Source organism: Dermochelys coriacea, chromosome 3 (genome assembly GCF_009764565.3).
Source record: "Dermochelys coriacea isolate rDerCor1 chromosome 3, rDerCor1.pri.v4, whole genome shotgun sequence".
Taxonomy (NCBI): Eukaryota; Metazoa; Chordata; order Testudines; family Dermochelyidae; genus Dermochelys; species Dermochelys coriacea.
The window spans coordinates 42,687,731-42,709,198 of NC_050070.1; the positions used below are offsets into that span (position 1 = coordinate 42,687,731).

Consider the following 21,468-nt stretch of genomic DNA (forward strand, 5'->3'; position numbering starts at 1 on the left):
AAACTTTTTTCTCCCTCTTAAAGAGGAAGTGCTATTTTTAGGAAATCTTATAGTACATATTTCATCAGCATGACATTGGGTTTCAAACCATGAAAGAATTATGCACTTGCTTTTTCACAGATTCATAGATTCCAAAGCCAGCAGGGAGTATTACAATTATCTAGTCTGACCTCCTGCATAGGCCTTAGAACTTACCCACAGTAGTTCCTAGAGCAATTGCCAGAAATAGAGAATCCACCATGACCCTTACATTGTTCCAATGGGTAATTACCCTCATTGTTAAAAAATGTATGCTTTATTTCCAGTTTGAATTTGTCTAGCTTCAACTTCTGGCCACTGGACCAGGCTATATCTTTCTCTGTCAGATAGAAGAGCCCATTATTATATACTTGTTCCCTACATAGGTACTATTACACTGTAATCAAGACACCCCTTAATGTTGTTGTTGTTGTTAAACTAAAGAGATTGAGCGCTGAGTCTGTCAGTATAAGGCATGTTTTCTAAACCTTTAGTCATTATTATGGCTCTTCTCTGTCCAATATATAAGTATGCTTCTCAAATTTTGGATGCCAGAATTGGACACAGTATTTCAGCTGTGCTCACATTAGTGCCAAGTGCTTAACTTTATGAATACGACTATAGTTAAGAATATGTATAATGGTTTGCAGGAACTATGCTCCTCCACCCGAAATGATTTCATCTGTTTTTCCCCCCACAAACACTCCTTTAAAATATTTTCTGTTTCTATTTTTGTTTCTACTGTATGTTTAGCTTTCTTTCCAGCAATTTCCTTCTATCATGCACAATGTTGCTCAAATCAAGGATTCAATTCTTGAATAGAGGTTCTGTTTGTTTTTTAAGTACATATCTATAAGATGGTTAGCCAGTCAAGAGCAATTATAGGTAAAATGGAAACAATGCACAATTGAAGATATGCAAAGCATAGTCTTTAATGATGCTTGTTAAAAATGTGAAAAGAAAAGGAGTACTTGTGGCACCTTAGAGACTAACAAATTTATTTGAGCATAAGCTTTTGTGAGAAAAAAAAAAGCTCACAAAAGCTTATGCTCAAATAAATTTGTTAGTCTCTAAGGTGCCACAAGTACTCCTTTTCTTTTTGCGAATACAGACTAACATGGCTGCTACTCTGAAACCTGTTGTTAAAAATGTGTTGTATCATTACCTTTATTATTTATTTTCAATTTAACACAAAATTATCATGAACTATTTAAATATAACTTCAGATTTGCATAACCTTTGTGTTTATTAGAGTTGATATTTAAACATACAGGTGATGCAATTTCTTTACACCATATACAGTGCACTTAATTTATAAAGCTATTCTGTTTAAAAAAAGAGGCCCCCTTTTAAAAAGTGGTCATATATTACTACTCAAATATCACTTCTGGGAAATTAAATAGAAGATATTCATGAAAGTTAGGTTTCTACACAGAGGAGGTTAGTTAAAAACAAGTTTTTAATTGCAGCATGGCAGAGTGATGTTAGAAAGTGCACTAGGACAACTGGACTTTCAAAAGGGACATAATTACTTCTAACTGGTAAGCTTGCCATATTAATTTATTTGTTCTTTGTTTTCTAAGACTGGCTATCCATATTCTCTCTGACAGCTAACCCTCTTATTGTCTTGTACTTTTTCTAATGGCAGTGGGCAGATCTCAGTCGCAGAGGAAACTGAAGTTGCCAAAAGTTGCCAAAAGGCAACTACATGCAGCATTATCTTAAATGCAAGGCACTGGACCTCAAAATAGATGGATACCAGTTAAGACAAAAAAACAAAAACAAAACTCTGAGATATATGGAAGCTAAGTTACATGAACTGAACCTTCAGGTTGTTTTCTGTTCTTCTTTTCTCAATTCAGTGACACTTTTTTGATATGACAAGCTTTCTGACCGTTGCCAACATATGTGTGTGTGTGTGTGTGAATGTGTGTGTGACAGACGGACAGAGATAGAGTGTGTGTGTGTGTATGTATATATAAAGACAGATCCCTTTGGAATATGTCAGAGCTATTTGAAGCAGCAAAAGCTCCTGTACCTGTGCAAAAGCACATGATTGGAGGAAGCTTATAGAGTGGTTCCAGTCCCCCACTTCAGCAAGAAATTGTATAAAATCCAGGAAGGTCTAATGACAAAAGATTTTTTTCAGAGTAGCAGCCGTGTTAGTCTGTATTCACAAAAAGAAAAGGAGTACTTGTGGCACCTTAGAGACTAACAAATTTATTAGAGCATAAGCTTTCGTGAGCTATAGCTCAGATTGTCAGAGAGAATAGCACATTTTGCTATAAGTTAGAGAGAAAGGGCTAACTACACAGAAGATAGGCACCTATCTGCCACTATAGGTGCTTAAGTACAATATTTAGGTACCACTAAGATCCTCAACACCCCCGATTTGCTATCTATAACCTAACCCTGTAAGCACCTAGACTCTCTAGACACATGAGTTTCCACCATTAAAGTGTCCTATGTGCTTACGTTTCTATCAATGAGCATATTCACAGCCACCTCAGTCTAGTTGCCCAGGCACCTATATTTCATGGCTAAGCCTCAGCAGGATCTTCAGAGTAGGTACTGGACATCCTTTTTTTCCTTTGGGATCCAATCTGCTAGGTGTGCTCAGAGCACACCTAAACTCACAAAAGATGGCCAAGAGGGGGAGAGGAGGAGGACACCCTCAGAACCCCACCACTTTCAGGCAATTTGACACCTAATTTGCCACCTACATTTCACACCTAAATTGATGTCTATATCGGCCTGAGATTTTCAGCTGTGAATCTTCTCCTGGAGTTAATCACACAAGCCATTTTGTTCAAGAAACAGAGCAGGGGGTGAGGATGAGCAGGGCCCTCCTTTATAACCATTAGCCCGGTGATTAGGGTAAAGTACTCACTAGGAATGTGGGAGACCGGGTTCATTTCTCCCTTCTTTCACACTACAATAAAGCATGTGAATTACTATATTTCTGGGTTCATTCTATGTTATATCAGTATTTTGCTGGTACAATGCCATTGAAATGAATAGTTATGATGGCATTAGGACCCTGATCTGCAAACTGAGATTTTTTTCTAAGATATCAGTGCTCTCCCAACATAAAGAGCATCCATGGCAAGTTTGACAACATTCAATAAATAGCAACTACCTCATTTTGAAGGACTTATTCTTTTGGATTAAGTAGCACTAAAACTATTAGAACAGAGCCTCCTCTTATCTGAATTTAAGTTATGTCTCTTGACTTGCATGTACAACATGTTACATGTTAAACTATCCACTTAAATAAATTCCTCGTCACTATTCCATTTGGTAATTTAGCACAATGTACTCATTTGATTACAGATCAAGGAAGTCTAAAGTGTGGAATTCAGTAAACAAAGAAAATGAAAATAAAAGCTAATTTCTCTGGGCGTGGCCTTTGTTACCTTGAAAACAATACTGTTCATATAGCTTAGGGCTGGAGTACAAGAACATTAATATCCAGCAGATCAGTGAGAGTATTATGGCTATTTAAAAATACAGGGAGAGAGAGATAAAGTCACCTCAGAAAGATTTCTGAATTTGGCAGTTAGAGTCTGACAATGGAGATTTGGAAATACCAGAACCTTATATACGGATGCTGTAACCATGATCTCTTGGTAAATTAGGTCATTGATTCTGCACCAAAAAGCCAAATAAATGCTTTTAGCATCACTATGGAATTATGTAGTCTACATTTTACAAAAGTTAAAATATTAGATGTAAAAGAAACTTTACAGAACTCTATGTTACTATTCAGGAGCATCACATCAGAAGCACAGCATTGCATTTACTGTAATTTCATTTTTTAAAAATATTCACTCTGAAGAATGATAATGTGTACATATTAATGCATCCGATGAAGTGAGCTGTAGCTCACGAAAGCTTACGCTCTAATAAATTTGTTAGTCTGTAAGGTGCCACAAGTACTCCTTTTCTTTTTGCGAATACAGACTAACACGGCTGCTACTCTGAAACCTGTTTTCTAGTTAAAAAATGTTGTTTTTTGATTTCCTCAATTCATTCTTTATTAATTTCAAATTTGTAATTCTTATTAAAATGTAAATGAAGCACTGAATTCACCTGCAATGGAGTGAATTCATCACTTGATTTAGTCATATGGGAATACATTTATCTTTTATTTCTGAGAAGAAGAAGAAGAAGAAGAAGAAGAAGAAATTGCAAGAAAAATGCGCATTTCAATTAATAGACTCGTCTTTTCCTAGTTTAAAGCTTATTCATAGATTAATTATTTTAATTTAAGAGGTAAAAGGCTTCTGACCTGTTCAAAAATAAACTAATACACTATTTATTAACCATTTTCTCAAAAATAAGAGATAGCTAATATTCTATACAAGTCCAATTACTGTATATCTGGTAGGTGTGTTATGTCTCCGACGCCTTCATTCATAGGTGTACAACACTGGTATTTCATTGTCCATTAGTAAATACGTTAAAATCACAAAAGATCATTAAAATCATAAAACGATCATTAATAAGAATATTTGTAAAGAACAATGTGACTTTCATTTGTAATGCTCTTGAATACTTTTTGCTCATCAGCTATCTGTCTGAATATTAAATTTCTAAAAAAACATGAGTACAAGCTAAAATCTGCCATCTAAATATGGCCAATATTTGTGAAATTTTGTGTTCTGTTTTACCCATACCATGGTAACTGCAGGAAACCTGCACTTAGAACCTCTAAAGATCAGCACTCCTACCTCTGAATGAATAGCCATGCCAGTGAGCAGCATTTATTAGATGCCATGAGCTGAGTACTGCCTCCTCCCTGGATGGGATAGGAAAGTGAAGGAGGAATAAAAGCCTTCCAGTCCTTTCTGTACTTCAGCAGTTCCCAGATGTCCACTTCTTTAATCCCTCCATTGGCTTCCAATGTATTACTGCATAAAATTAAAGCTCTTCATTTTGCCTCTGCCTCCCATATCTGCCAGGGATGGTCTAGGTATTGTTAATCCTAACATAGCACATGGGGATGGATGAGAGGTCCTCTTGCAGTCCCTTTTAGACATACCTTTTTATGATTCTATGATCACTGCTCTGCTCTTATTTCTCTCATACCTTTTCCCATTCCCTACATTCTTCTCCTTATCTATATTTTGTGCCTACATCCTACACATGGAGCAGTCTCCTTGTTCCTTATCCATTACACATGCCCACTCTCCTTCAAATTCACACCTCTTCAAAAAGTCCTTCCTGTCATCATTAGTAACCCTCAGAGTCTCTTTTTCCTGCAATGCTATCTTGTCTTATTTTTATGTAGGCTGTTGGGGACCAGGACAGTAGTGTTATCCTTGTTCTGTAAAGTGTCATGTACATTTGTAATGCTAATGGGTCAGCAAATAAAATGTAATGCTAATGGGATTGCAAAATAAAAGCACAACAGGCTTCTTCAGCTGGTGTTAATTACCATATCCTCACTGAAGGTAAAGGGCCTATGACAATTAATTCCAGGTGAGAATCTGTCACCAGACACGCATCAAGTTAGACCCAAAATTCCATAGACTCTGGTGTCCAAGCACTCTAGGCAGGGTACTAGGCATTCTATGCTAGGTTCAGCCAAACAAAACAAAATAGATTTGACTGATTATTCCATATCACACAGGTTTTCATATTGAAGAGTAATGTTAAATATGACAATAAGGTATTAAATACCTTACGACAAGGAGGAGATTTTCAATGGTAGCTAAGCGCCTAGAAAAAATCATCTTTTTAAAGTTCAGTTAATTCATAACTGCTATATTCTACCTCTACTTTTTGGGCAAACCTCCCATTGACATTCGAGTTACAGAGTGGACTGAGGTTAGCATGTAGATTTAAGAGTATAATCTCAACTGGGAACTCTTTGAGACATGGATTGTCTTTTTAACATATTAGTATAATCCCAAATGGGAAGCTGATCTCTGAAAGGGATGCTTAGCTGCTACTGCAATACAAATATCTGTAATAATATCTCAGCATAATTCAATAGAAAATTGAATTTGGCCATCTACTGATTTTAGACTGAATTTAAAACCTGGTTTTCCAAGTATTTATCACTTAAATGAAGCTAAAATATATTGAACATGCACATAACATAACATGTCTTTTCTAACTGTTCTGTGGGATCTAGTACATTAATAATAAAAGGTGCTAGACTATATATACAGAATGTAAAATAATGTAATGTGTAGTAGTTAGTTGCCATAGAGTTTCATTTACAAAATATAGACATTAACAATTGACATTAGGAATTGCATATACCTAATTGTCTTCCCTGGATCTGCCTCTATAATCCAAGTGCAATGAAGATTGTTGTCGTATGGTGCTGGGTAACCTGGTGATAATATGCGACCAGAAGTAGCAGCATGAATTCGACCACCACACTCAGCTGCAAAATAAACAATCATTTTAATTCTTAAAAATAAGGCCATAATATTTAGCACTTAGATGTTTTCCTCTATTTTTAATTAGACAAAAATATATTGATTTGCATGTCCTACAACAATAAAAGAAAAGCCCTCTGACATCATGCAGGAAACCATTAGCCTCTATAATATAAAGAGTAAGGGTATGTCTACACTGCACGCTTCTTTCCGTAGCATGTAAAGTACCTACTAGCATATGCCCCCAGCAGGGTTATAGATAGCAGTATAGATGGTGAGCATGGCTTACGCAAGTAGAGTAAAGACATACCTGAAAAGCATGGGTACGTGTGTGAGTATATGTTCTACCCACTTTCAACTTGCCAAAGCATTGGATCACCATCTACACTGCTACACTATTTTTAGCAGTGTAACATCCAGCTGCCTCACTGCTGCTGGTTCCTTTCCCCTCCACAGGAAAAGACCCTCTGAGCTGTGAGAGGCAGAGGGGAAAAGCTTGGGCAGTTCCCTAGTGCCAAACCCTTCCCTACCTCAGTGAAAGACTGCAGCAGCAAGGAAAGGCTCATGGGCTGGGGAAGCCTTTCCCCACTGCCTTCCCTCTCTCTTCCAGAGCCTCCCACTGAATCGTTGAATCACAGGATCAGAAGAGATCATGAGAGGTCATCTAGTCCAGTCCTCTGCACTCATGGCAGGACTAAGTATTATCTAGACCTTCCCTGACAGGTCTTTGTCTAACCCGCTCTAAAAATCTGCAATGATGGAGATTCCACAACCTCCCTTGGCAACTTATTCCAGTGATTAACCACCCTGATAGGAAGTTTTTCCTAATGTCCAACCTAAACCGCCCTTGCTGCAATTTAACTCCATTACTTCTTGTCCTATTCTCAGAGGAACAATTTTTCTCTCTCCTCCTTGTAACAACCTTTTATGTACATGACAACCGTTACCATGTTCGTCCTCAGTCTTCTCTTCTCCACAATAAACAAACCCAGTTTTTTCAATCTTCCCTCATAGGTCATGTTTTCTAGATCTTTAATAATTTTTGTTATCCTTCTTGGACTTTCTACAGTCTGTCCACATCTTTCCTGAAATGTGGCGCCCAGAACTGGACACAATATTCCATCTGAGGCCTAATCAGTGCGTGGTAGAGACCAAGAATTACTTCTCATGTCTTACTTACAACACTTCCACTAAAAATCCCAGAAGGATGTTTGGTTTTTTTGCAACAATGTTATACTGTTAATTAATATTTAGCTTGTGATTCACTATGACCCCCAAAAAGAAAAGGAGTACTTGTGGCACCTTAGAGACTAACGAATTTATTAGAGCATAAGCTTTTGTGAGCTACAGCTCACTTCAATCGGATGAAAGCTTATGCTCTAATAAATTTGTTAGTCTCTAAGGTACCACAAGTACTCCTTTTCTTTTTGCGAATACAGACTAACACGGCTGCTACTCTGAGACCTATGACCCCCAGACTCTTTTCTGAAGTATTCCTTCCTAGGCAGTCCTTTCCCATTTTCTATGTGTGTGACTGATTGTTCTTTCCTAAGTGGAGTATTTTGCATTTGTCCTTACTGAATTTCATCCTACTTCAGACCATTTTTCTAGTTTGTCCAGATCATTTTGAATTTTAATCCTGTGTTCTAAAGCACATGCAACCCCAACCTGCTTAGTATCATCAGCAAACTTTATAAGTGTACTCTGTATGTCAGGGGTGGGCAAACTACGGCCCAAGGGCCGGATCCAGCCCCTCAGGGCTTTGGATCCAGCCTGCATGATTGCCACCCCTGTGGCGCCACGTTCCTGCGGCCCCTAGGGGAGGGAGGGCAGAGAGCTACATTTGCTGCCCTTGCCTGTTGGTACCTCCCCCCACAACTCCCATTGGCCAGGAACCATGGCCAATGAGAGCTTCGGGGGAGGTACCCACAGGCAAAAGCAGTGTGCGGAGTCCTCTGCCTCCCCTCCCATAGGGGCCACAGGGTCATGGTGCCGGATGCTTCCCGGAGCGGTGCAGGGCTGGGGCCCGGGCAGGCAGGCAAGGAGCCTGCCCCGGCCCCAGTGCGCACCGCTGCCACCCCAGGTAAGTGACACCAGATTGGAGCCTACACCCTGCACCCCTCCTGCACCCCGCACCCCAACTCCCTGCCCTGAGCCCCCTGCCACACCCTGCGCTCCAACCCCCTGCCCTGAGCCCCCTCCTGCACTTCAACTCCCTACCCTGAGCCCCCTGCCACACCCTGTGCTCCAACCCCTTGCCCTGAGCCCCTTCCTGCACCCCGCACCCCCTCCCATACTCCGCACTCCCTCTTGCACCCCAACTCCTTGCCCCAGCCATACATTCATGGCCCTGCATGCAATTTCCCCACCCAGATGTGGCCCTTGGGCCAAAAAGTTTGCCCACATCTGCTCTATGTCATTATCTAAATCTCTGATTGAATAGAACCAGAATAGAATTGATCCCTGCAATAAGCCCTTCCAGCTTGACTGTGAACTATTTATAACTACTCTCTGGGAATGTTTTTCCAATCTGTTATGCACTCACCTTATAGTAGCTCCATCTAGCTTGCATTTCTCTAGTTTATGAGAAGGTCATGCAAGATAGTATCAAAAGCCTCACTAAAGTCCAGATATACCATATCTAGCACTTCCCCCTAGCCACAAGGCTTGTTACCCTGTCAAAGAAAGCTATTAGGTTGGTTTGATAAGACTTGTTCCTGACAAATACATGTTGACTCTTATTTATCACCACATTATATTCTAGGTGTTTTCAAATTGATTGCTTAATTATTTGCTACATTATCCTTCCAGATACTGAAGTTAAGCTGACTGGTCTATAATTCTCTCAATTGCCTTTATTCCCCTCTTTACAGAATGCCACCATTTTTGCCCTATTCCATCCTCTAGAATCTCTCCCATTTTCCATGACTTTTCGAAGATAATCGCTAATGGCTCAGTTGCAATTGACTCACATAGCAACACGGCACAGTGTGGATGCAATGTATTTTCCACATACATTACATGCTGTTGCCAGTGGTGTGTAGTGTAGACATAGCCTTAAGAGTCAAATACCTTCCAAATAAATTCTCTTTCAACAAAAAAGATGCAAACAAGCACAAAGGCCCAAATCCTCAAAGGTATTTAGGTGCCTAACTCCCATTGAAATCAATGGGAGTTAGATGCCTAAATACTTTTGAGGGGTTGGGCCTAGGAAACTAAATGAATTAGTGATCCTGCAGTTCTTGCACAAGCAAAGCTTTCTGTCTTTTCAGGGACAGTACATAGTTTAAGGTTTCAAAGTCAGGCATATAGTTCCAGACAAAAACCACCCCAAAAAAACAAAAAAAAACAAGCAACCCTCTGCTAAAACGAGATTAAGGTTGAGTGCATATATCAAAACATTAAGGATTAAAAAAAGGATATTGAAATTATCCCAAACCAAACATTACAAACCCAGGAAACTCATGGTTTAAGGTTGAATTTAAGAAATCTTATTGTATTGTGGTAAGAAATTCACAGCTGAAGCACCCAAATATGCTTAGCTCTGCCCTCTAGTGACATAATGCAATAACCATGCAATTATGATTAAGGCATTGTAGCATTTGTAGTCCCAGATTAGATTGACCTGTTTCATTTTTTTTAAGATATATTAAATTTTTTTCTTCACTTGTCTCCCCTCATGGCATATCGAAAGAACAGTGTTAACATTGTTTGGGCACCTTAATACTATTTCTTAAGGGCAATATAACTCTGAATTTCCTGGGTTTATATTGCTTGGTTTTGGGACTACAACATCCTTCTAATGTTTGTGGTTTTTAAGTTACTGATATATACTTTCAAGTTATGTTCATCTTAATGTGGTTCTTTTTGTCAGGGAATTTCCTTAGTTTTTTGTAATAATGAGAAAATTCATACATGCCACTAAAGAAGAAACCAATGAAAATGCTATTATATAATATTCCTCCTGATTTAAAAATATGTAGTATCAACATTATTTTTAAGGGCAGATTCATCAGCATAGTAAAGCAATGCAAAAAGCAGCCAGAGTACATCAGGCAGATAAGCCAGATAAACCATATTTTGAGTAGCTTTGAATTAACAGAGCACCACAAAGTAGCTGAACAATACTAGTGAATGTATCCCTTAAGATGCAATTGGCTGATCGATTTAGAGGGCTGTGTTAATGAGACTGGCACTATGTGTAAGAGGGATAGGGATCGCCAAGTCACAGAATACCAGTATCTGTGATTTAAGGGCTTCCCTTGTGCTTCTAACTTCAGTGCTCTGAGCAGTGCTGACTCATTGTGCACTGGTGTCAAGGAGAGTCCCTCAAGCACTGATGTTCATCCTAGCATGAATCCACAAAATCATTAAAGAGCAGTGACAGCTAGACCAAATAATCTACCAATGAACACTTTTGACACATGTCCAGTCTACCTTATGGCACTGTGTTAGAGGGATTGTTACAGAGACATTAACTGTGGAGGATGGGTGGCAATTGGTTGAGTCACTTCCGTCACCACAGCCCCACTTAAGAATTATCTGAGGCCTCATAAAAATGAGATACAATAATTAATAATTTAACTTAATTACAACCCATACAGCCTATGCACAAGATTCCAGACAATTTTAACTATTTAGGAAATGTAAATATAAAGTGTTAAGATAATTTGGGACACAGAAAAGATTGATACAGATGCTATTTTTTAGAGGACCCAGATTTTATTTATTTTAACACACTAACAGATATTCTTATAAATTCTAGGATGATTCAGTCAGTACATGTAAAGTGATGTGAGTTTGGGGAGAATACACTGTATTTTTCATATAAAAATTAGATTGAATTCTTGCTTTCAATGCAAAATTATAGAGTTTTGAACAGCACCTCCGTATTTCAGAGGGATTTTTTTAATATTAATTCTTGAATTCTAATGATCAAACATTCCAATTGTATCAATCAACACATAGACAAATCAACAGTTCAAAGGAGATATCATATATTGTTGACAGTCATGCTATGTCCATTGGGATGACTGATATTCAAACAAACAAAATCCATTAAGGTAATTTCAGGTAATTTTAGCAGAATAAGGAACCGTTATGAAGTGTGTACATTTCTAACTTTGTTTCCATTGTTAGGACTAAATTATGCCTCTTAAGGGCAGAAGTGGGCAAAGGATAAGGACAAATTGCTAATTGGACATTTCTGTTGGGAAGGTTCAGTTCCAATTAGCAGCTGAATTTTGGAACAAAATAATGATAATTTGTCTATTAGTTCCTGGGGCTACTGGTCCTCCAGCCAGCGCTGGAAAAAAACAAACAAAGACAAGCTGAAGAATTCTATTGGAATATTTAGTAATTTTCATTATGAGAGGTGCATTACCTCAGTGGAGGATGTCTGGAAGCCTTAGGCTCGCATACTTCAGAAGTATGGGGGTGAGAGAAGGGAAGAGATAGCATGGTGAGCAACTTTTCTTGGCAAACTTTTAGGAAAGGTGTGGCATATACGCTCCTGCTGCAACTGTCCTGTCCTGAGCCAGTGCTACTCAGCAATCTCCTTCTTGCATGGCGAAATGATGACTGACTCCTACATCAAAGTGGAGTGTGAACCATAACTACGCCCTTATTGCTTACACTACCATTTTATGTAGAATACAGATGTAAAATAAGATATTTTCTTTTCTTTAGCAGAGAAGCCACAATCAACTGTTTATGTTGAGTTTTACATAGTCACAATTAACATTACCTAGGCAGATAGGCAAAGGTTTGTCCCACACTCTTCGATCTCCACTTAGGCAGGTCATAATACTACTACCATGCATCGTATAGCCAGGATTACAGCTGTATAAAATGACAGTGTCAGTAAAATGTCCTTCATCACGGATCTTGTAGCCATAATTTGGTATTCCCGGATCTTCACACTTGACTAGGTCAAAACCTGCAAACAGACAGAGAGAATTACAAAAATAAAATGTCAAAGCAAAACATAATTCCATCTGAGGAAAAACATAATCCATCTGGAAACTAAACCTTTTCCCTTTATAGCATTGGGACAAAATTCACACAATTGGATTAACTGTATTCATTGTGACCAAAGATAATTTATCTATCTAGTGAATTATCTAGGGAAGGGGAAAACCAAAAAGACAGGAACAAGCCCCTCTTCTACTCTTCCAAACTCTTGATTCCATAGTTCAGAATGTTTAGAGTTACATTATGAAATTATTATACTCCCCAACTAAGGATTAGTGTCTACTTGCACTGCCCATGAGAAAACTCATAGTCACAATATGGTCCTTGCTACTCACTTTCTCCATAAGAAAAGTAAACCCCATTGTCCCTATACCTGGAAGTGTGCTGGGGGCGGCCTCTGCTCTCCCCATCCCCCTACACACTAATAAAACCAATAGCCCATGCTGGAGTGTAAGGGATGGGGGGAAATGTACATGAATTCTTTTACCCCACCCCAGAGTCTGGTCACCCACGCCTCAGTTTTTATTTTCATGAATGCGCACACACACATACACATTTGTCAAGAAAAATTCCCTCTTGTGGGATGTGAGTTATTAAGACACAGCAAGAGATAAGCAGTTCCTTTGACCCTCCAGGACAAGCAATTCCACACTGAGCAGAAGGGATTAACAAATCACAAGAGCACCCCTCTACCCTTCCAAGCATGGTCCTTTCTGTGCTTTGGGTCACTGGAGCATCTGCCCACCTTCAGGTGTCATTGCTGAGGTGTATGGAAGCCCAGTCCCTCCTTCTGTCATTGGCTCCAGCCCCAGGGTCTATACAGAGAAGTGGTCATTTACTCCTTGCACAATTTCCTCTCCTCTCAATCCCAGGATTATAATATACCAAACTTGCCAGGTTTAGACACTCCATCATATCATCTCTGCAGCTCACACCCTCCTCATCACAGCCCGACACAGTTCTTTTGGCTCTTCCCAAAGCCTTAGTACCGTTGCCTCTATGTCATATTCCACCAAGCATCTCTGGTCACAGATCCCTCCATCGGTCCCACTCTGTATCCTGGGCCTCTGCTCATATTCAGGCAACTGCGCCTCTTCAGGCTGCTTTTGAGAGACTTGCATCAGGTCTTTCCCAGTCCCTGGTCTTTAACTAAGAGAAACATAGCCTTTCTTACAGCAAGCACCATTTCTGGGTTGTTGTCACATAACTTTCAGTTACCTGATTTAGGCACAGTCCAGACTTAATGTCAAGAAGGATGCTGATAAATTGGAGAGGGTTCAGAGAAGAGCTATAAAATGACTAAACGATTAGAAAACCTGCCTTAGAGTCATAAACTAAATGGATTGAGTTCCTTGCACCTAACAAAGAGAAGATTAAGGGATAACTTGATTACATTCTCTAAACGTCTACACTGGGAACAAATATTTAACAATGGTCTCTTCAACCGAGTGGAAAAAGATATAACATGATTAATGACTGGAAGTTGAAGTTAGACAAATTCAAAATGGAAATGAGGCATGTCATAAAAAATAAAAGGAAGGGTAAACACCTTTAAAATCCCTCCTGGCCAGAGGAAAAACCCTTGCACCTGTAAAGGGTTAAGAAGCTAGGATAACCTCGCTGGCACCTGACCACAATGACCAATGAGGACACAAGATAATTTCAAAGCTGGAGGGGGGAGAAACAAAGGGTCTGGGTCTGTCTGTGTGATGCTTTTGCTGGGGACAGAACAGGAATGGAGTCTTAGAAAGAAACTTAGTAAGTAATCTAGCTAGATATGTGTTAGATTATGATTTCTTTAAATGGCTGAGGAAATAGGCTGAGCTGAATAGAATGGATATTCCTGTCTTTGTGTCTATTTTGTAACTTAAGGTTTTGCCTAGAGGGATTCTCTGTGTTTTGAATCTAATAACACTGTAAGGTATTTACCATCCTGATTTTACAGAGGTGATTCTTTTTACTGTTTCTTCTATTAAAATTCTTCTTGTAAGAAATTGAATGCTTTTTTTCATTGTTCTTATGATCCAAGGGTTTGGGTCTGTGTTCACCTATGCAAATTGGTGAGGATTTTTATCAAGCCTTCCCCAGGCAGGGGGGTGCAAGGTTTTGGTGAGGATTTTGTGGGGAAAGACGTTTCCAAACAATGCTTTACCAGTAAACCCAGACAAACGTTTGGTGGTGGCAGTGGAAGTCCAAGGGCAAAGGATAAAATAGTTTGTACCTTGAGGAAGTTTTAACCTAACTGGTAAAATGAGCTTAGGAGGTTTTCATGCAGGTCCCCACATCTGTATCCTAGAGTTCAGAGTGGAGAAGGAACCTTGACAAGGCATAATTTTTTTAATGGTAAAAGTAATTATCCATTGGAACAACTCACCAAAGGACATGGTGGATTCTCCATCACTGACAATTTTTAATCAAAATTGGATGTTTTCAAAAAAAAGATATTCTCTAGGAATTATTTTGGAAAAATTCTATGGGCTGGTTATACAGGAGGTCAGACTAGATGATCAAAATGGCCTTAGAATCTACAAATCTGAGAGCTGGGCAGCTTAATCCCACAGCAGCCCAGCTCACCCTTTGACAGTGACAAGGAGCCTTGCACCCCCTTATTCTCTTCTACAGATGCATAAAGTGGTTTATAATTGAGAACTCGGTAACTTCCAAGCCAGATTATCCATTCTTCCCCTCCTCTATATTGTTGTTTGACTTACATTACCATTTTCTAAATATAGTATACCTCCCCATTTAACTTAGTCTGCAATTTCAGGATCTTTGTGCAACTTCCTACCCTCCATAAATTTCACAAATAAATCATTTTAATTATCAACAGAATTAGAACTCTGAAGCAAAAGAAGTAGAAAAAATGTGACTGACAATGAAGATTTGGCTCCATACTGCAATGAGAGCTATGCTTTGTTTTTTATGTAGTGTAGTTTTGACTTTTGATATTTTTTAAATGTGTCAGAAAGAAAGGAGCCTATATGCCTGCATGCATGTCTATTTCCATGTCATAAGGTTTATTATCTGATGCTAATTTTAGAAAGTAGAGTTTATAAGTTTTTGAAGAACCCCGTATATAATATCACAGAAGCTGACTTTCCAAAATGGTGGGGGGTGCTCAACCCCCGGCTCTGATGCAGGCCCCACCCTCATTCCATCCCTTCATCCAAGGCCCCACACACACCCCACCTCTTCCCACTCCCTCCCCACCTCTTCCCACCCAGTTCCAATCCCTCCTCCAAGCACACCATGTCCTTGCTCCTCCCCGCTCCCTCCCAACATCCTGCCTGCATCTGCGAAACAGTTGATTGTGGCAGACAGGAGATGTGGTGAGGGAGGGGGAGGCACTGATCTCTGGGGCTCACAGACAGGCAGAAAATGCTGGGGGGAGGGCTGATAGGGGGCTGCCGGTGGGTGCTCAGCACCCACCATTTTTTCCCCATGGGTGCTCCAGCCCCAGAGCACCCACGGAGTTGGCGCCTATGCATAATATATTTACTTTAATATTTTTCAGCTTGCCTCGTAGCAAGTTTACTGCTTCCACAAGCTCCTCAAAGCTCTAGCCCACAGAGATTCTCTTGCCTTTGATCTAAGCATGTAATGCAGTCTCCAAACGACTTGTTGAAAAAAAATGTACATGAAATAGAATGATGTTCATAACTATTCAAGAATAATACCTACAAATCTGTATACTTATAAATCCTGAAAACATAATACTTTAAAGGTGAACTCCTATGCAAGCTCCAAAATTATAATAGCAAAACCATAATTTAAATGTCTGTATACCCACTTAACTTAAATACGGTATTTACAGTCTAGTTTTTATATCAGAATTGATAGCTGCAAAGGCTTTAGTATGTAAAAAGATTCCCTCTCAGACATAACCTCATAACCTTTCAGACATAATCTCATCTCTCTCTGTTGGACTCTAAGAATCTCAGCAATGTGCAAGATTTTTCATGTCAAAGAAGTGCTTCAAAATTTACTTGCACGTTCAGCTGCCCTTTAAAAAAAACTGAAGAGTAGGAGTACTTGTCATTTATGTGTGTTTGTATTCAGTATATCTACTGACGCAAACATCCAGGAAGAGCCAAGTGTTTATAGGAGCTTCTCATAACACTCTTGGTAATTGTTTACTTCTCCATAATCTTTAAACATAATCCTGTTTACTTTTCTTAGTGCCATGTGTCATAAATGTGCACTTGGCAGAGCACCCCTTTCAGAAGCTTCATGAGTAGCACAAGTGTGCAAATCCAATTGCTTCCCCACTGTACCCCAGGAATTGCAGGGAGTGTAAATTTAGCAGGGTCGGCACTCAACCCTTTGGCCAAGATCTTTGGCTGCTCCTTCCCCTCTGAGGGTATATGTACATTGGAACAAGACCTGCAGCACAGCCATGGCTGGCCTGTGGCAGCTGACTCAGGATCACAGGGCTAAAAATTGCTGTGTAGCTGTTCAGACTCAAGACGGAGCCTGGGCTCTGGGACCCTCCCTTCTATCAGGATCCCAGAGCTTGGGATCCAGCACAAGCCCAAATGTCTACACAGCAATTTTACAGCCTCACAGCCCAAACCCTGTGAGCCTGATTCAGCTGACCCAGGCCAGCCAGAGTTGTTTAATTGCTATGCAAACATTGTCTCAGGGTCCAAAATGAAACAAACAGAAACAATCCACAGTTAACTAATGAGGTTAAATAAAAGCATAAGGAAAAGAAAGAAAACCTATAGGCAACTTCAGTGAGGATATTGGCCTCTCTTACTTCAGAGGACTTGGAAGTATGACAGTACATCCAAGAGTCCACTGAATCTCCAGTACAAGTCTTAGGTCTTTTTCCTCTTCTTAGCCCAGAGGATCTGTGTTCTCCTTTTTTCAAGGGCAGAGATTCTGCTGGATGTCAGACTTCTCTCTGGGAGCTAGAGAGCTCAACCACTTGCTCCCATCTCAGGGTTGTCCCCATCTGAGTGGAGTTCCCTCTTTTTAACTCCTCCAGTTCTAGCATGATTTGCAGGTATGGAGTGGCAGCTGGTGCAGGGTTTATATACCCTGTCATTACACCCTCATTTTCAGTTGGTTTTGAAATGTTGATAAACAACTAATTATGTGCGCTTCATCTCACTAACCCTACCCCAATGCTAACTGTGTTGTCCACCACCTCTCAGCTCCACCCATGATACCAGTTGCAATTCTCCATTGATCTCTCCCTCCATTTTTTTTCATGCTATTCCTCCACATGGAGTGTCCCTTTGGAGTTAATATGCCAGGCTGCTGACTGTTCCTCTTTGAAATCCCCACTGAAAACCCACTTCAGCCACTTATATGAAGAATTAGAATAAAGACAAGCATTTTATTTAATACAATCAAAGAAAAATACTTCACAACCCTGTGCACTAGCCAGTGGAGAACCCATATAATCCCATTGTTGTAACCCCTGTCATAAATATAAAGGGAAGGGTAACCACCTTTCTGTATACAGTGCTATAAAATCCCTCCTGGCCAAGGCAAAACCCTTTCACCTGTAAAGGTTTAAGAAGCTAAGGTAACCCTGCTGGCACCTGACCCAAAATAGCCAATGAGAGGACAAGATTCTTTCAAATCTGGACGGGGGGAAACAAAGGTTTTGGTCTGTCTGTGTGATGCTTTTGCCGGGAACAGATCAGGAATGCAGCCTTACAACTCCTGTAAAGTTAGTAAGTAATCTATAAGTAATCTAGCTAGAAAATGCATTAGATTTTCTTTTGTTTAATAGCTGGTAAAATAAGCTGTGCTGGATGGAATGTATATTCCTGTTTTTGTGTCTTTTGTAACTTAAGGTTTTGCCTAGAGGGATTCTCTATGTTTTGAATCTGATTACCCTGTAAGGTATTTACCATCTGGATTTTACAGAGGTGATTCTTTTACCTTTTCTTTAATTAAAATTCTTCTTTTAAGAACATGATTGCTTTTTCTTTTTTCTTAAGATCCAAGGGTTTGGGTCTGTGTTCACCTGTACCAACTGGTGAGGATATTCTTATCAAGCCTTCCCCAGGAAAGCGGGTGTAGGGCTTGGGGGGGTATTTTGGGGGAAGACGTCTCCAAGAGGGTGCTTTCCCTGTTCTTTGTTTAAAACGCTTGGTGGTGGCAGCATACAGTTCAAGGACAAGGCAAAGTTTGTACTTTGGAGAAGTTTTTAACCTAAGCTGGTAAGAATAAGCTTAGGGGATCTTTCATGCAGATCCCCACATTTGTACCCTAGAGTTCAGAGTGGGGAAGGAACCTTGACAACCCCCATGCATCATTCTGTGACCCTGCCTAGTATTTTGTGCCTCCCACTGTTGTGTCATGTCTGAAATTAGGGTGTGAGCCAAAGCTTTCAAATTATTAGAATGAACTTTGTGCCAGTCTATTAGTTTGCAACCTTTCCAGGACACAGAATGTGTTCATTTATTTGCACTGTAAAGTACCTAGCACACTTGAGCATTCCAACATATTAAATAGTAATAATAATAATAATGCAATGAAATCTAGATCCCAAAATGTGCTGAGAACATCTGCGTTGACTGGTAGGGGAGGTACTCAAAATTACACAGACTGAAGCAACTGCTCTACCAGCCAAAGACTGGCCTGCTCCTGGAAAGCTGAATATGCTGTCTGAAGATTTCCTCACCTGGAAGGAAGCCTCAGCTTATTGTTTGAAGCAGTTTTAAGGGTGCATAAGAGACTTAGAAGAACCAAGGAGTGTTTTGTTTTGTTTGGTGGGGAGGGAGCAGGATTTGGATGATTTTACATAGAATGTGGGATCACATCACTAAATAAATGCACTATGTGAGTTTATATGTTTGTACCATCTAAACAAATGTGTATTATTTGAATGTGTGATCTGCTACTCAAATAAGGATATTCTGAGCATTTACAGGAAATTCACAGGAACAGGTGTCAATCACAGAGGCATATAAATATGATGGGTTCCTTTACTGGTACAGGCACTTAGATACCAAGGTAATAGTCACCTAGATAAATATCTCTAACCGATTAAATAACTGGTTTTATTTGCTCTTCACACAATGCACCTTTAAGTTGTGGAACTCTTTGCCAGAGGAGTTGTGAAGACCAAGACTATAACAGGTTTCAAAAAAGAACTGGATAAATTCATGGAGAAAAGGTCCATCAATGACTATTAGCCAGGATGGGCAGGGATGGTGTCCCTAGCCTCTGTTTGCCAGAAGCAGAGAATGGGCGACAGAGGATGGATCATTTGATGATTACTATTCTGTTCATAGCCTCAGAAGCATATGGCATTGGCCATTGTTGGAAGATAGAACACTGGGCTAGATAGACCTTTGGTCTGACCCATTATAGCTGTTCATATCTTCTTATCATTATTTTGGGAGACTGTATATTGATTATTGTGACAAAAGGTGGGTACAAAGAGAAGTTTTGTTCCTTCATATAGGCAACGATACACTATGTGTCAGGCATATTATGCACAACTGCCTATCGTCTTTGTTAGACACAAAATAGTACCAGCTATCACCCCAACTGGATTATAGACATTTAATATAGTTGATTGTCTACAGGGCTTTATCTGTACAAAATGTGCAGATTTACACATTGTTGCAATTTCATCTTCCACAGAACAAAATAAAACATGTATTTAGTGCTCAGAAGAAAAGGTGACCATAACTATATATCTGGATATTAATCTCCTAGGAAATAGGGTGAGAAATCTGTCTTAAATTCTCAAAGTGTAAAGTCTTACATGGATGATGAAACACACTATCAAACTAGAATAAAAATCGGATTTATACCTGTTTCAACATAGCAGTTTTTCTCTGCCAGCTCTTTTCTCTGCACCATCATTCAACAACAATGTTACATTTGTTTATGAGTGGCAGTCATCACAAAAACCCTCCTGGCTTCTCAACTCTTCCAACCATGTATTATAATAGATTGGTTTGGAGCAAGTAGAGAGAAAGGAAGTTGCACAGTTAAACTGGGACCTTGTAGTTGTACCTAATCAAAATACTTTTGCAGCAGGTTCTAGCTTGACTTGAACCAGTACTTACCCCAGGTTAACAACAAATCTGGCAAAATGTGACCTATTTATAGCACTTCCCCAACTCCTATTCACAAGAAAGGTCCAATTTTACTTGTAAACTAAATGTGATAAATGCAGATGAGGTCTCCCAAAATCTAGAATATTTCTACCATTTTCCTTGGAGTGTCTTTCACAAAGAGTAGCAAAAATCTTTTCCCCCAGTAAAGCTATTCATGTTGCACCGATCAGCAGCACCAGGACAAGGTACATAAGCTGGTCCTTTCACATCCTATTGCTCTATATAATGTCTAATGAACTGTATTTTTATATCTTCAAATGACAAGATATCTTTGAAGGTTGTAAGCAAAAAAATCACAGTTCAGGTAAAGGGGCCGTAAAATAAATATATATGAACATCAAACAAGGACATAAGATTTTTTAGCCTGTGTATGTATCAGAAATCATCAAATGCCTCACAGAAATACATTGCTTATTTTAAATCTTATTTCTGAAACTCTATGGGGGCATTTACAACAAAAAGGTTGTAAGATTTTTCTGTCCGTTTATTTTAAAGTCAAATCAGATCACATTTTTACTTGGGGTGAAGTTTTATATAGACTGATTGAAGAGAACATAATAATTCACACATTTCAGGCAACAGATTTCAATTTCCCATTTCAGATACACAATACTCACCAATACATTAGACCTAAAATTATAAATACTATCGAGGACATTAAAAACTTCAGTATTTGCATTAACCAGGTATTCCTATTGTAAGCATGAGAAGCTAGCACCTTGGACAATGAATATGGAATTTTTAATGTCCTAAAGTTCTAGTTAACATTTATTAATTCAGAGAGTGAGAGTCCAAAGCTACTCTCTCCTTTTTGAGATACTGTGTGCACATGTTCATGCCTGGAAAAAACCCTGTATATCATATAGTACACAATTAGACTGCCATTTTGAAGCCTAGTTTCTGAAGCCCAATCATCAGACGAATTACCATATTTTACACTAGACTTTCCACTGGCTTCAAATTACCACTTTGCATTCACTCCAGATAAA

General features: G+C 39.4%; 1 protein-coding gene across 1 annotated transcript in view; it reads right to left on the reverse strand.

Annotated features, from left to right (window-relative positions):
• CSMD1 (CUB and Sushi multiple domains 1) overlaps positions 1–21,468 on the reverse strand; it is a 2,060,919-nt gene that overhangs the window by 401,078 nt on the left and 1,638,373 nt on the right. The window contains 2 exon segments of the mRNA XM_038396611.2: positions 6,292–6,418; positions 12,160–12,351. Coding sequence (XP_038252539.2) covers positions 6,292–6,418; positions 12,160–12,351 — 319 coding nt within the window.